Raw genomic sequence first — 12,402 nt, 5'->3', positions numbered from 1 at the left:
TGTTAGTTAGAGGGATAGATAGGAGGTTCTGTGGCAGCAAAAGAGACTCACGGATGGTATGTTGCCTACCGGATGCCAAGGTCCGTGACGTCTCAGACCGTGTTTTCCCGGATTCTGAAGGGGAGGGGAAACAGTCCACAAGTCGTGGTACGCATTGGTACCAATGACATAGGTAAGAGAAGGGACGGGGATTTAAAACAGGAATTTCTGGAGCTGGGCTGGAAGCTGAGAGCCAGGACAAAACATGTGGTCATCTCTGGTACGTTGCCGGTGCCACGTGATAGCGAGTTGAGGAACAGGGAGAGAGTGCACTTAAACATGTGGTTGCAGGGATGGTGTAGGAGGGAGGGTTTCAGATACGTGGATAATTGGAACACATTCTGGGGAAGGTGGGACCTGTACAAACAGGATGGGGTGCACCTGAACCAGAGGGGCACCAATATCCTGGGAGGGAAATTTGCTATGGCTCTTCGGGGGGTTTAAACTAATTTGTCAGGGGAGTGGGAAAAGGAGTTGTAGTCCAGAAGTCAGTGAGGGTGGTGAGGTATTGGGAAAGGTATCAGGGTCAAGGGTGGGTACCGGTAGACAGGAAGGTGGGTTGAAGTGTGTCTACTTCAATGCAAGGAGCATCCGGAACAAGGTAGATGAACTTGGGGCGTGGATTGGTACTTGGGACTACGATGTTGCGGCCATTACGGAGACGTGGGTAGAACAAGGACAGGAATGGTTGTTGGACGTTCCGGGGTATAGATGTTTCAGTAAGTGTAGGGAAGCTGGTAAAAGAGGTGGAGGAGTGGCATTGTTAATCAAGGATAGTTTAACGGCTGCGGAAAGGCACTTCGAAGGGGATCTGCCTACAGAGGTAATATGGGCTGAGGTTAGGAATAGGAAAGGAGCGGTCACGTTGTTAGGAGTTTACTATAGGCCCCCAAATAGTAATAGAGATGTGGAGCAAGAAATTGCTAAGCAGATTATGGATAGGTGTGGGAGTCACAGGGTAGTTGTCATGGGGGACTTTAACTTTCCAAATATTGATTGGAACCTTTGTAGGTCAAATAGTTCGGATGGGGCAGTTTTTGTACAGTGTGTGCAGGAGGGTTTCCTGACACAATATGTGGATAGGCCAACAAGAGGTGAGGCCACATTGGATTTGGTACTGGGAAATGAACCGGGCCAAGTGTTAGATTTGGTTGTGGGAGAGCACTTTGGAGATAGTGACCACAATTCGGTGTCTTTTGTTATTGCAATGGAGAGGGATAGGACCGTACGGCAGGGCAAGGTTTACAATTGGGGGAGAGGTAATTATGATGCGATTAGGCAAGAATTAGGGGGCATAAGATGGGAACAGAAACTGTCAGGGAAAGGCACTCATGAAAAGTGGAACTTTTTCAAGGAACAAATACTGGGTGTCCTTGATAGGTATGTCCCTGTCAGGCAGGGAGGAAATGGCCGAGTGAGGGAACCATGGTTCACGAAAGAGGTGGAATGTCTTGTGAAAAGGAAGAGGGAAGCTTATGTAGGGATGAGGAAACAAGGTTCAGATGGCTTGATTGAGGGTTACAAGTTAGCAAGGAATGAGCTGAAAAAGGGGCTTAGGAGAGCTAGGAGGGGACATGAGAAGTCCTTGGCGGGTCGGATCAAGGAAAACCCCAAGGCTTTTTACTCTTATGTGAGGAATAAAAGAATGACCAGGGTGAGGTTAGGGCCGGTCAAGGACAGTCGTGGGAACTTGTGTATGGAGTCAGTAGAGATAGGCGAGGTGATGAATGAATACTTTTCTTCAGGGTTCACCAAGGAGAGGGGCCATGTTTTTGAGAAAGAGAAGGTGTTACAGGCTAATAGGCTGGAGGAAATAGATGTTCGGAGGGAGGATGTCCTGGCAGTTTTGAATAAACTGAAGGTCGATAAGTCCCCTGGGCCTGATGAAATGTATCCGAGGATTCTTTGGGAGGCAAGGGAAGAGATTGCAGAGCCTTTGACTTTGATCTTTGGGTCCTCGCTGTCCACGGGGATGGTGCCAGAGGACTGGAGAGTGGCGAAAGTTGTTCCTCTGTTTAAGAAAGGGAATAGAAATGACCCTGGTAATTATAGGCCGGTTAGTCTTACTTCGGTGGTTGGTAAGTTGATGGAAAAGGTCCTTAGGGATGGGATTTACGAGCATTTCGAAAGATGCGGATTAATCCGGGATAGAACATAGAACATAGAACATAGAACATTACAGCGCAGAACAGGCCCTTCGGCCCACGATGTTGCACCGACCAGTTACAAACAAAAAAAAAAAAGTGACCCTCCAACCTAAACCAATTTCTTATCGTCCATGAATCTATCTACGGCTCTCTTAAACGCCCCCAAACTAGGCGCATTTACAACTGATGCTGGTAGGGCATTCCAATCCCTCACCACTCTCTGGGTAAAGAACCTACCCCTGACATCGGTCCTGTAACTACCCCCCCTCAATTTAAAGCCATGCCCCCTCGTGCTGGATTTCTCCATCAGAGGAAAAAGGCTATCACTATCCACCCTATCTAATCCTCTAATCATCTTATATGTTTCAATAAGATCCCCTCTTAGCCGCCGCCTTTCCAGCGAAAACAATCCCAACTCACTCAGCCTCTCCTCATAGGATCTCCCCTCCATACCAGGCAACATCCTGGTAAACCTCCTCTGCACCTTCTCCAAAGCCTCCACATCCTTCCTGTAATGTGGGGACCAGAACTGCACACAGTACTCCAAGTGCGGCCGCACCAGAGTTGTGTACAGTAGCAACATAACGCTACGACTCCTAAATTCAATCCCCCTACCAATAAACGCCAAGACACCATATGCCTTCTTAACAACCTTATCTACTTGATTCCCAACTTTCAGGGATCTATGTACACATACACCTAGATCCCTCTGCTCCTCCACACTATTCAAAGTCCTCCCGTTAGCCCTATACTCAACACATCTGGGATAGTCAGCACGGATTCAAAGAACAAAGAACAATACAGCACAGGAACAGGCCCTTCGGCCCTCCAAGCCTGTGCCGCTCCCTGGTCCAAACTAGACCATTCTTTTGTATCCCTCCATTCCCACTCCGTTCATGTGGCTGTCTAGATAAGTCTTAAACGTTCCCAGTGTGTCCGCCTCCACCACCTTGCCTGGCAGCGCATTCCAGGCCCCCACCACCCTCTGTGTAAAATACGTCCTTCTGATATCCGTGTTAAACCTCCCCCCCGTCACCTTGAACCTCTGACCCCTCGTGAATGTCACCACCGACCTGGGGAAAAGCTTCCCACCGTTCACCCTATCTGTGCCTTTCATAATTTTATACACCTCTATTAAGTCTCCCCTCATCCTCCGTCTTTCCAGGGAGAACAACCCCAGTTTACCCAATCTCTCCTCACAACTAAGCCCCTCCATACCAGGCAACATCCTGGTAAACCTCCTCTGCACTCTCTCCAAAGCCTCCACGTCCTTCTGGTAGTGCGGCGACCAGAACTGGACGCAGTACTCCAAATGCGGCCGAACCAACGTTCTATACAACTGCAACATCAGACCCCAATTTCTATACTCTATGCCCCGTCCTATAAAGGCAAGCATGCCATATGCCTTATTCACTACCTTCTCCACCTGTGACGTCACCTTCAAGGATCTGTGGATTTGCACACCCAGGTCCCTCTGCGTATCTACACCCTTTATGGTTCTGCCATTTATCGTATAGCTCCTCCCTACGTTAGTTCTACCAAAATACATCACTTCGCATTTATCTGGATTGAACTCCACCTGCCATTTCTTTGCCCAAATTTCCAGCCTATCTATATCTTTCTGGAGCCTCTGACAATGTTCCTCACTATCTGCAAGTCCAGCCATTTTCATATCGTCTGCAAACTTACTGATCACCCCAGTTACACCTTCTTCCAGATCGTTTATATTCGTGAAGGGCAAGTCGTGCCTCACAAATTTGATTGAATTTTTTGAGGAGGTAACTAAGTGTGTTGATGAAGGTAGGGCAGTTGATGTCATATACATGGATTTTAGTAAGGCGTTTGATAAGGTCCCCCATGGTCGGCTTATGATGAAAGTGAGGAGGTGTGGGATAGAGGGAAAGTTGGCCGATTGGATAGGTAACTGGCTGTCTGATCGAAGACAGAGGGTGGTGGTGGATGGAAAATTTTCGGACTGGAGGCAGGTTGCTAGCGGAGTGCCGCAGGGATCAGTGCTTGGTCCTCTGCTATTTGTGATTTTTATTAATGACTTAGAGGAGGGGGCTGAAGGGTGGATCAGTAAATTTGCTGATGACACCAAGATTGGTGGAGTAGTGGATGAGGTGGAGGGCTGTTGTAGGCTGCAAAGAGACATAGATAGGATGCAAAGCTGGGCTGAAAAATGGCAAATGGAGTTTAACCCTGATAAATGTGAGGTGATTCATTTTGGTAGGACTAATTTAAATGTGGATTACAGGGTCAAAGGTAGGGTTCTGAAGACTGTGGAGGAACAGAGAGATCTTGGGGTTCATATCCACAGATCTCTAAAGGTTGCCACTCAAGTGGAAAGAGCCGTGAAGAAGGCCTATAGTGTGTTAGCTTTTATTAACAGGGTGTGGGAGTTTAAGAGCCGTGGGGTTATGCTGCAACTGTACAGGACCTTGGTGAGACCACATTTGGAATATTGTGTGCAGTTCTGGTCACCTCACTATAAGAAGGATGTGGAAGCGCTGGAAAGAGTGCAGAGGAGATTTACCAGGATGCTGCCTGGTTTGGAGGGTAGGTCTTATGAGGAAAGGTTGAGGGAGCTAGGGCTGTTCTCTCTGGAGCGGAGGAGGCTGAGGGGAGACTTAATAGAGGTTTATAAAATGATGAAGGGGATAGATAGAGTGAACGTTCAAAGACTATTTCCTCGGGTGGATGGAGCTATTACAAGGGGGCATAACTATAGGGTTCGTGGTGGGAGATACAGGAAGGATATCAGAGGTAGGTTCTTCACGCAGAGAGTGGTTGGGGTGTGGAATGGACTGCCTGCAGTGATAGTGGAGTCAGACACTTTAGGAACATTTAAGCGGTTATTGAATAGGCACATGGAGCACACCAGGATGATAGGGAGTGGGATAGCTTGATCTTGGTTTCAGATAAAGCTCGGCACAACATCGTGGGCCGAAGGGCCTGTTCTGTGTTCTAATAGTGAGTTTTACGGGCGTCTGGACAAATACAAGATTAGCATGGAAATCGAGGGATATGGTCCCCGGAAGGGTAGGGGGTTTTAATTCAGTGGGGGGGCAGCATGGTCGGTGCAGGCTTGGAGGGGCCGAAGGGCCTGTTCCTGTGCTGTTCCTCTGCCGCCCAGGTGAGATCTCCTGAACCCGAGCACCAGGCAGGCAACACGACCTTCTGATTCTGGGTCCTGGTCACAGAGACGAGTGTCAATGCCCCTCTCTATACTGTCCCCAATTACCAATACAATTCTTTTCCTTCCGCCACGGCTCCCTGTACCATGGTGCTGCGGTCAGTCTGCTCGTGCTCCCTGCGGTCCCTGTTCCCGTCCACGACTCGCCCACCATTCATAACCCATCCCTAATTGCCCCTTGAGAAGTGGGTGGGAGGGCCGCCATCTTGAACTCGCTGCTGTCCTGTGTGGCGTAGATACACCCACAGTGCTGTTAGGGAAGGAGGTTCTGGATTCAGACACCAGTGACAATGAAGGAACCACCGATACAGTTCCAAGTCAGGATGGGTCTTGACTTGGAGAGGAACCTCCATGGGGTTGTGTTCCCCATGGATCTGTTGCCCTCGTCCGTCCAGATGTAGGGGACATGGGGGTTTTGGAAACATTGTAGTGTGGGGTGTGGGGTATATCAGAGTGTTACAGTGAGGGGTGTGGGGTATACAGAGTGTTACAGTGAGGGGTGTGGGGTATATCAGAGTGTTACAGTGAGGGGTGTGGGGTATATCAGAGTGTTACAGTGAGGGGTGTGGGGTATATCAGAGTGTTACAGTGAGGGGTGTGGGGTATATTAGAGTGTTACAGTGAGGGGTGTGGGGTATATCAGAGTGTTACAGTGAGGGGTGTGGGGTATATTAGAGTGTTACAGTGAGGGGTGTGGGGTATATCAGAGTGTTACAGTGAGGGGTGTGGGGTATATCAGAGTGTTACAGTGAGGGGTGTGGGGTATATCGGAGTGTTACAGTGAGGGGTGTGGGTATATCAGAGTGTTACAGTGAGGGGTGTGGGGTATATCACAGTGTTACAGTGAGGGGTGTGGGTATATCAGAGTGTTACAGTGAGGGGTGTGGGGTATATCAGAGTGTTACAGTGAGGGGTGTGGGGTATATCAGAGTGTTACAGTGAGGGGTGTGGGGTATATCAGAGTGTTACAGTGAGGGGTGTGGGGTATATCAGAGTGTTACAGTGAGGGGTGTGGGATATATCAGAGTGTTACAGTGAGGGGTGTGGGATATATCAGAGTGTTACAGTGAGGGGTGTGGGGTATATCAGAGTGTTACAGTGAGGGGTGTGGGGTATATCAGAGTGTTACAGTGAGGGGTGTGGGGTATATCAGAGTGTTACAGTGGGGGGTGTGGGGTATATCAGTGTTACAGTGTGGGGTGTGGGGTATATCAGAGTGTTACAGTGAGGGGTGTGGGGTATATCAGAGTGTTACAGTGAGGGGTGTGGGGTATATCAGAGTGTTACAGTGAGGGGTGTGGGGTATATCAGAGTGTTACAGTGAGGGGTGTGGGTTATATCAGAGTGTTACAGTGAGGGGTGTGGGGTATATCAGAGTGTTACATTGAGGGGTGTGGGGTATATCAGAGTGTTACAGTGAGGGGTGTGGGGTATATCAGTGTTACAGTGAGGGGTGTGGGATATATCAGAGTGTTACAGTGTGGAGTGTGGGGTATATCAGAGTGTTACAGTGAGGGGTGTGGGGTATATCAGAGTGTTACAGTGAGGGGTGTGGGGTATATCAGTGTTACAGTGGGGGTGTGGGGTATATCAGTGTTACAGTGTGGGGTGTGGGGTATATCAGAGTGTTACAGTGAGGGGTGTGGGGTATATCAGAGTGTTACAGTGAGGGGTGTGGGGTATATCAGAGTGTTACAGTGAGGGGTGTGGGGTATATCAGTGTTACAGTGAGGGGTGTGAGGTATATCAGAGTGTTACAGTGAGGGGTGTGGGATATATCAGAGTGTTACAGTGAGGGGTGTGGGGTATATCAGTGTTACAGTGAGGGGTGTGGGGTATATCAGTGTTACAGTGAGGGGTGTGGGGTATATCAGAGTGTTACAGTGAGGGGTGTGGGATATATCAGAGTGTTACAGTGAGGGGTGTGGGGTATATCAGAGTGTTACAGTGAGGGGTGTGGGATATATCAGAGTGTTACAGTGAGGGGTGTGGGATATATCAGAGTGTTACAGTGAGGGGTGTGGGGTATATCAGAGTGTTACAGTGAGGGGTGTGGGGTATATCAGAGTGTTACAGTGAGGGGTGTGGGGTATATCGGAGTGTTACAGTGAGGGGTGTGGGTATATCAGAGTGTTACAGTGAGGGGTGTGGGGTATATCACAGTGTTACAGTGAGGGGTGTGGGGTATATCAGAGTGTTACAGTGAGGGGTGTGGGGTATATCAGAGTGTTACAGTGAGGGGTGTGGGGTATATCAGAGTGTTACAGTGAGGGGTGTGGGATATATCAGAGTGTTACAGTGAGGGGTGTGGGATATATCAGAGTGTTACAGTGAGGGGTGTGGGGTATATCAGAGTGTTACAGTGAGGGGTGTGGGGTATATCAGAGTGTTACAGTGAGGGGTGTGGGGTATATCAGTGTTACAGTGTGGGGTGTGGGGTATATCAGAGTGTTACAGTGAGGGGTGTGGGGTATATCAGAGTGTTACAGTGAGGGGTGTGGGGTATATCAGAGTGTTACAGTGAGGGGTGTGGGGTATATCAGAGTGTTACAGTGAGGGGTGTGGGTTATATCAGTGTTACAGTGAGGGGTGTGGGGTATATCAGAGTGTTACATTGAGGGGTGTGGGGTATATCAGAGTGTTACAGTGAGGGGTGTGGGGTATATCAGTGTTACAGTGAGGGGTGTGGGATATATCAGAGTGTTACAGTGTGGAGTGTGGGGTATATCAGAGTGTTACAGTGAGGGGTGTGGGGTATATCAGAGTGTTACAGTGAGGGGTGTGGGGTATATCAGTGTTACAGTGGGGGTGTGGGGTATATCAGTGTTACAGTGTGGGGTGTGGGGTATATCAGAGTGTTACAGTGAGGGGTGTGGGGTATATCAGAGTGTTACAGTGAGGGGTGTGGGGTATATCAGAGTGTTACAGTGAGGGGTGTGGGGTATATCAGTGTTACAGTGAGGGGTGTGAGGTATATCAGAGTGTTACAGTGAGGGGTGTGGGATATATCAGAGTGTTACAGTGAGGGGTGTGGGGTATATCAGTGTTACAGTGAGGGGTGTGGGGTATATCAGTGTTACAGTGAGGGGTGTGGGGTATATCAGAGTGTTACAGTGAGGGGTGTGGGATATATCAGAGTGTTACAGTGAGGGGTGTGGGGTATATCAGAGTGTTACAGTGAGGGGTGTGGGATATATCAGAGTGTTACAGTGAGGGGTGTGGGATATATCAGAGTGTTACAGTGAGGGGTGTGGGGTATATCAGAGTGTTACAGTGAGGGGTGTGGGGTATATCAGAGTGTTACAGTGAGGGGTGTCGGGTATATCAGAGTGTTACAGTGAGGGGTGTGGGGTATATCAGAGTGTTACAGTGAGGGGTGTGGGGTATATCAGAGTGTTACAGTGAGGGGTGTGGGGTGTATCAGAGTGTTACAGTGAGGGGTGTGGGGTATATCAGAGTGTTACAGTGAGGGGTGTGGGGTATATCAGAGTGTTACAGTGAGGGGTGTGGGGTATATCAGAGTGTTACAGTGAGGGGTGTGGGGTATATCAGAGTGTTACAGTGAGGGGTGTGGGGTATATCAGAGTGTTACAGTGAGGGGTGTGGGATATATCAGAGTGTTACAGTGAGGGGTGTGGGGTATATCAGAGTGTTACAGTGAGGGGTGTGGGGTATATCAGTGTTACAGTGAGGGGTGTGGGGTATATCAGAGTGTTACAGTGAGGGGTGTGGGGTATATCAGTGTTCCACTGAGGGGTGTGGGGTATATCAGAGTGTTACAGTGAGGGGTGTGGGGTATATCAGAGTGTTACAGTGAGGGGTGTGGGGTATACAGAGTGTTACAGTGAGGGGTGTGGGGTATATCAGAGTGTTACAGTGAGGGGTGTGGGGTATATCAGAGTGTTACAGTGAGGGGTGTGGGGTATATCAGAGTGTTACAGTGAGGGGTGTGGGGTATATCAGAGTGTTACAGTGAGGGGTGTGGGGTATATCAGAGTGTTACAGTGAGGGGTGTGGGGTATATCAGAGTGTTACAGTGAGGGGTGTGGGGTATATCAGAGTGTTACAGTGAGGGGTGTGGGGTATATCAGAGTGTTACAGTGAGGGGTGTGGGGTATATCAGAGTGTTACAGTGAGGGGTGTGGGGTATATCAGAGTGTTACAGTGAGGGGTGTGGGGTATATCAGAGTGTTACAGTGAGGGGTGTGGGGTGTGTGTGTTATGAGGAATTCTGTCTCTTGCGATCCGTGTAACCCTGTTCTCTCTCCATTTTCTCTGCAGGTCCCCAGTTTCTGGAGGTGTTTGGTTTGACGGTTACCATTGCTGTGACCCCCTCATCCTCGTTGAGTGTGACTTACCCAATGCCCCATCATGACGCTTCCCTGGATCCTCATGCTGTTTGGATTTATCACTGGGCTTGCTGCGTTGAGTGAGGATGACATTACGACACCCAATGGTGAGACCTTGGCTGAATCTGTCGCTCACACAACGGACAAATCATTGACAGATTCTCCCAGTTTCTCTCCTCCAGCCTCCATGGCTCATTCAGTGCCCGTTTCGAATGGTCTACTCTCATGGTCAGACACCGAGACCTCCAGGGCCATACCCAGCTCTGCCCAGACGATGTACGATATCTCCAATAGCCAAGGAGTGGAATTGTCAACCAAACGCGCCCTCATGGGGGCAGAGCAGGCAACCAGTGAGCCAACTAGCACTCTAGGTACTGCCTGGAGCCCTTCAACTACCAACTCTGTGGCTATCATCTCCACCAGTCAACCCGCTCACTCAGCAACATCCAAATCATCTACAGTCTTTGAATCTTCATCCACATCCAAACCATCTACAGTCTTCGAATCTTCATCCACATCCAAACCATCTACAGTCTTCGAATCTTCATCCACATCCAAACCATCTACAGTCTTCGAATCTTCATCCACATCCAAACCATCTACAGTCTTCGAATCTTCATCCACATCCAAATCATCTACAGTCTTTGAATCTTCATCCACATCCAAATCATCTACAGTCTTCGAATCTTCATCCACATCCAAACCATCCACAACCATCGATTCTTCAATCCAATCCCAAACTGCCAACACCTCCACTTCCCTCCCCCCGAAGCGAGCCCAATCTGGGTTAAGCTCCCTTGTGATCATCATCATCATACTCATCGTCACTGTCACCCTGGTCGTCCTGATCAGTTGCTGCCTCGCCCGGAGGAAGCGAAGACACTCCCAGAGCTTTGCTCCCCAACGCAAGAAGAAGGGCAAGATGGATGACGCCTGGGCAGGACCGGTGTCCCTCCCCGAGGATGGAGGCCCGGCGGAAGGGGCAGAAGAGAAGAAAGATGAGGACCCGACCTCCAAGCGCATGTCTCTGTCCACCTCCACCTTCTTCGGAAAGAGGAAGTCGCGTGCCACCTCCGTCCTTCTCGAAGAGGTCAGCCTGCCGGCTCAGGACCCTCTCCTGCCCAACGGACAGGCGACCGCTGGTGCACAATCTTCAGGGCAGAACCCAGGCCCCGCGGCTGAGCCAAGCCCTGGAGACCCCACCATCCAGATGCCCGCCGAGCAAGAACTCCTCCTCCCCCCTTCTCCCGCTTTCCAGCCAAATGGTCACGTGTCGCAGCCCGACAAGGTGGAGAACTGGCCAAGCAATGACCTCCCGCTTCCCCCTCCCCTTGACAGCACGGTGCTCTCAATTCCTGAGGGCGAGAGTGGCGGGGGAGAGAGGCCAGACTCCTCCTCGGTTAAGACTTCTTTCTGAGCACCTACAATTCACTCCCAATTAGCTTCCTGCTTCCATTCACATCACCCATCCAGAATACAGCTGGCTTGGCACAGTAGTGCCACATAGCATGTTTGAGGAGCTGGATGGCCTCCAGTTCTTGTGAGGGGCTGAATGGCCTCCTCCTGTCCCTTTTCTCCACTTCCGCTTACCTGGTTTTGTCGACTTTCTCAGTTATTTTGATATGTGTTTGTGATCCAGAAAGTGAACTATTCACTAACTCCTGGGGGTGACATCTTCGCTGCCTCTTGTTACAGCCACCCCCCCCCCGAACACAAGGGGGCTGGCTGGAGAATAGGGGCACCTCTATACTACACAGTGAATTGGTCCCCAAGAACCTCTACCCCGGGATAGTCAGTCCCATGGGGAGGGGATTGTGCCCGAGGGAGAGTGGGTAGTGGGTGCCCCCTGGGAACAGACTTGTACCCCTCTGGGGAGAGTGGGTAACCATGGAGTGGGGGAGGGGGGACCTGTACCCCAAGGGAGGTGGTGGTATAATGATATTGTCACGAGACATTACAAAGAACAAAGAACAGTACAGCACAGGAAACAGGCCCTTCGGCCCTCCAAGCCTGTGCCGCTCCTTGGTCCAACTAGACCAATCGTTTGTATCCCTCCATTCCCAGGCTGTTCATGTGACTATCCAGGTAAGTCTTAAACGATGTCAGCGTGCCTGCCTCCACCACCCTACTTGGCAGCGCATTCCAGGCCCCCACCACCCTCTGTGTAAAAAACGTCCCTCTGATATCTGAGTTATACCTCGCCCCTCTCAGCTTGAGCCCGTGACCCCTCGTGATCGTCACCTCCGACCTGGGAAAAAGCTTCCCACTGTTCACCCTTTCTATACCCTTCATAATCTTGTACACCTCTATTAGATCTCCCCTCATTCTCCGTCTTTCCAGGGAGAACAAGCCCAGTCTACCCAATCTCTCCTCATAGCTAAGACCCTCCATACCGGGCAACATCCTGGTAAACCTTCTCTGCACTCTCTCTAACGCCTCCACGTCCTTCTGGTAGTGCGGCGACCAGAACTGGACGCAGTACTCCAAATGTGGCCTAACCAGCGTTCTATACAGCTGCATCATCAGACTCCAGCTTTTATACTCTATACCCCGTCCTATAAAGGCAAGCATACCATATGCCTTCTTCACCACCTTCTCCACCTGTGCTGCCACCTTCAAGGATTTGTGGACTTGCACACCCAGGTCCCTCTGTGTTTCTATACTCCTGATG

General features: G+C 50.1%; 1 protein-coding gene across 1 annotated transcript; it reads left to right on the top strand.

Annotated features, from left to right (window-relative positions):
• The first annotated feature begins 9,668 nt into the window (after positions 1 to 9,668).
• LOC144489504 (uncharacterized) lies at positions 9,669 to 12,076 on the top strand. The gene has a single exon (XM_078207369.1). It carries the CDS (start codon positions 9,754 to 9,756, stop codon positions 11,146 to 11,148), a length of 1,395 nt encoding a protein of 464 aa, XP_078063495.1. The 5' UTR covers positions 9,669 to 9,753; the 3' UTR covers positions 11,149 to 12,076.
• Positions 12,077 to 12,402: the final 326 nt, after the last annotated feature.

This window comes from Mustelus asterias, unplaced genomic scaffold (genome assembly GCF_964213995.1).
Source record: "Mustelus asterias unplaced genomic scaffold, sMusAst1.hap1.1 HAP1_SCAFFOLD_2252, whole genome shotgun sequence".
Taxonomy (NCBI): Eukaryota; Metazoa; Chordata; class Chondrichthyes; order Carcharhiniformes; family Triakidae; genus Mustelus; species Mustelus asterias.
The sequence above is the reverse complement of the archived record's forward strand: the minus strand, read 5'-3'. Positions and strand labels throughout refer to the sequence as shown.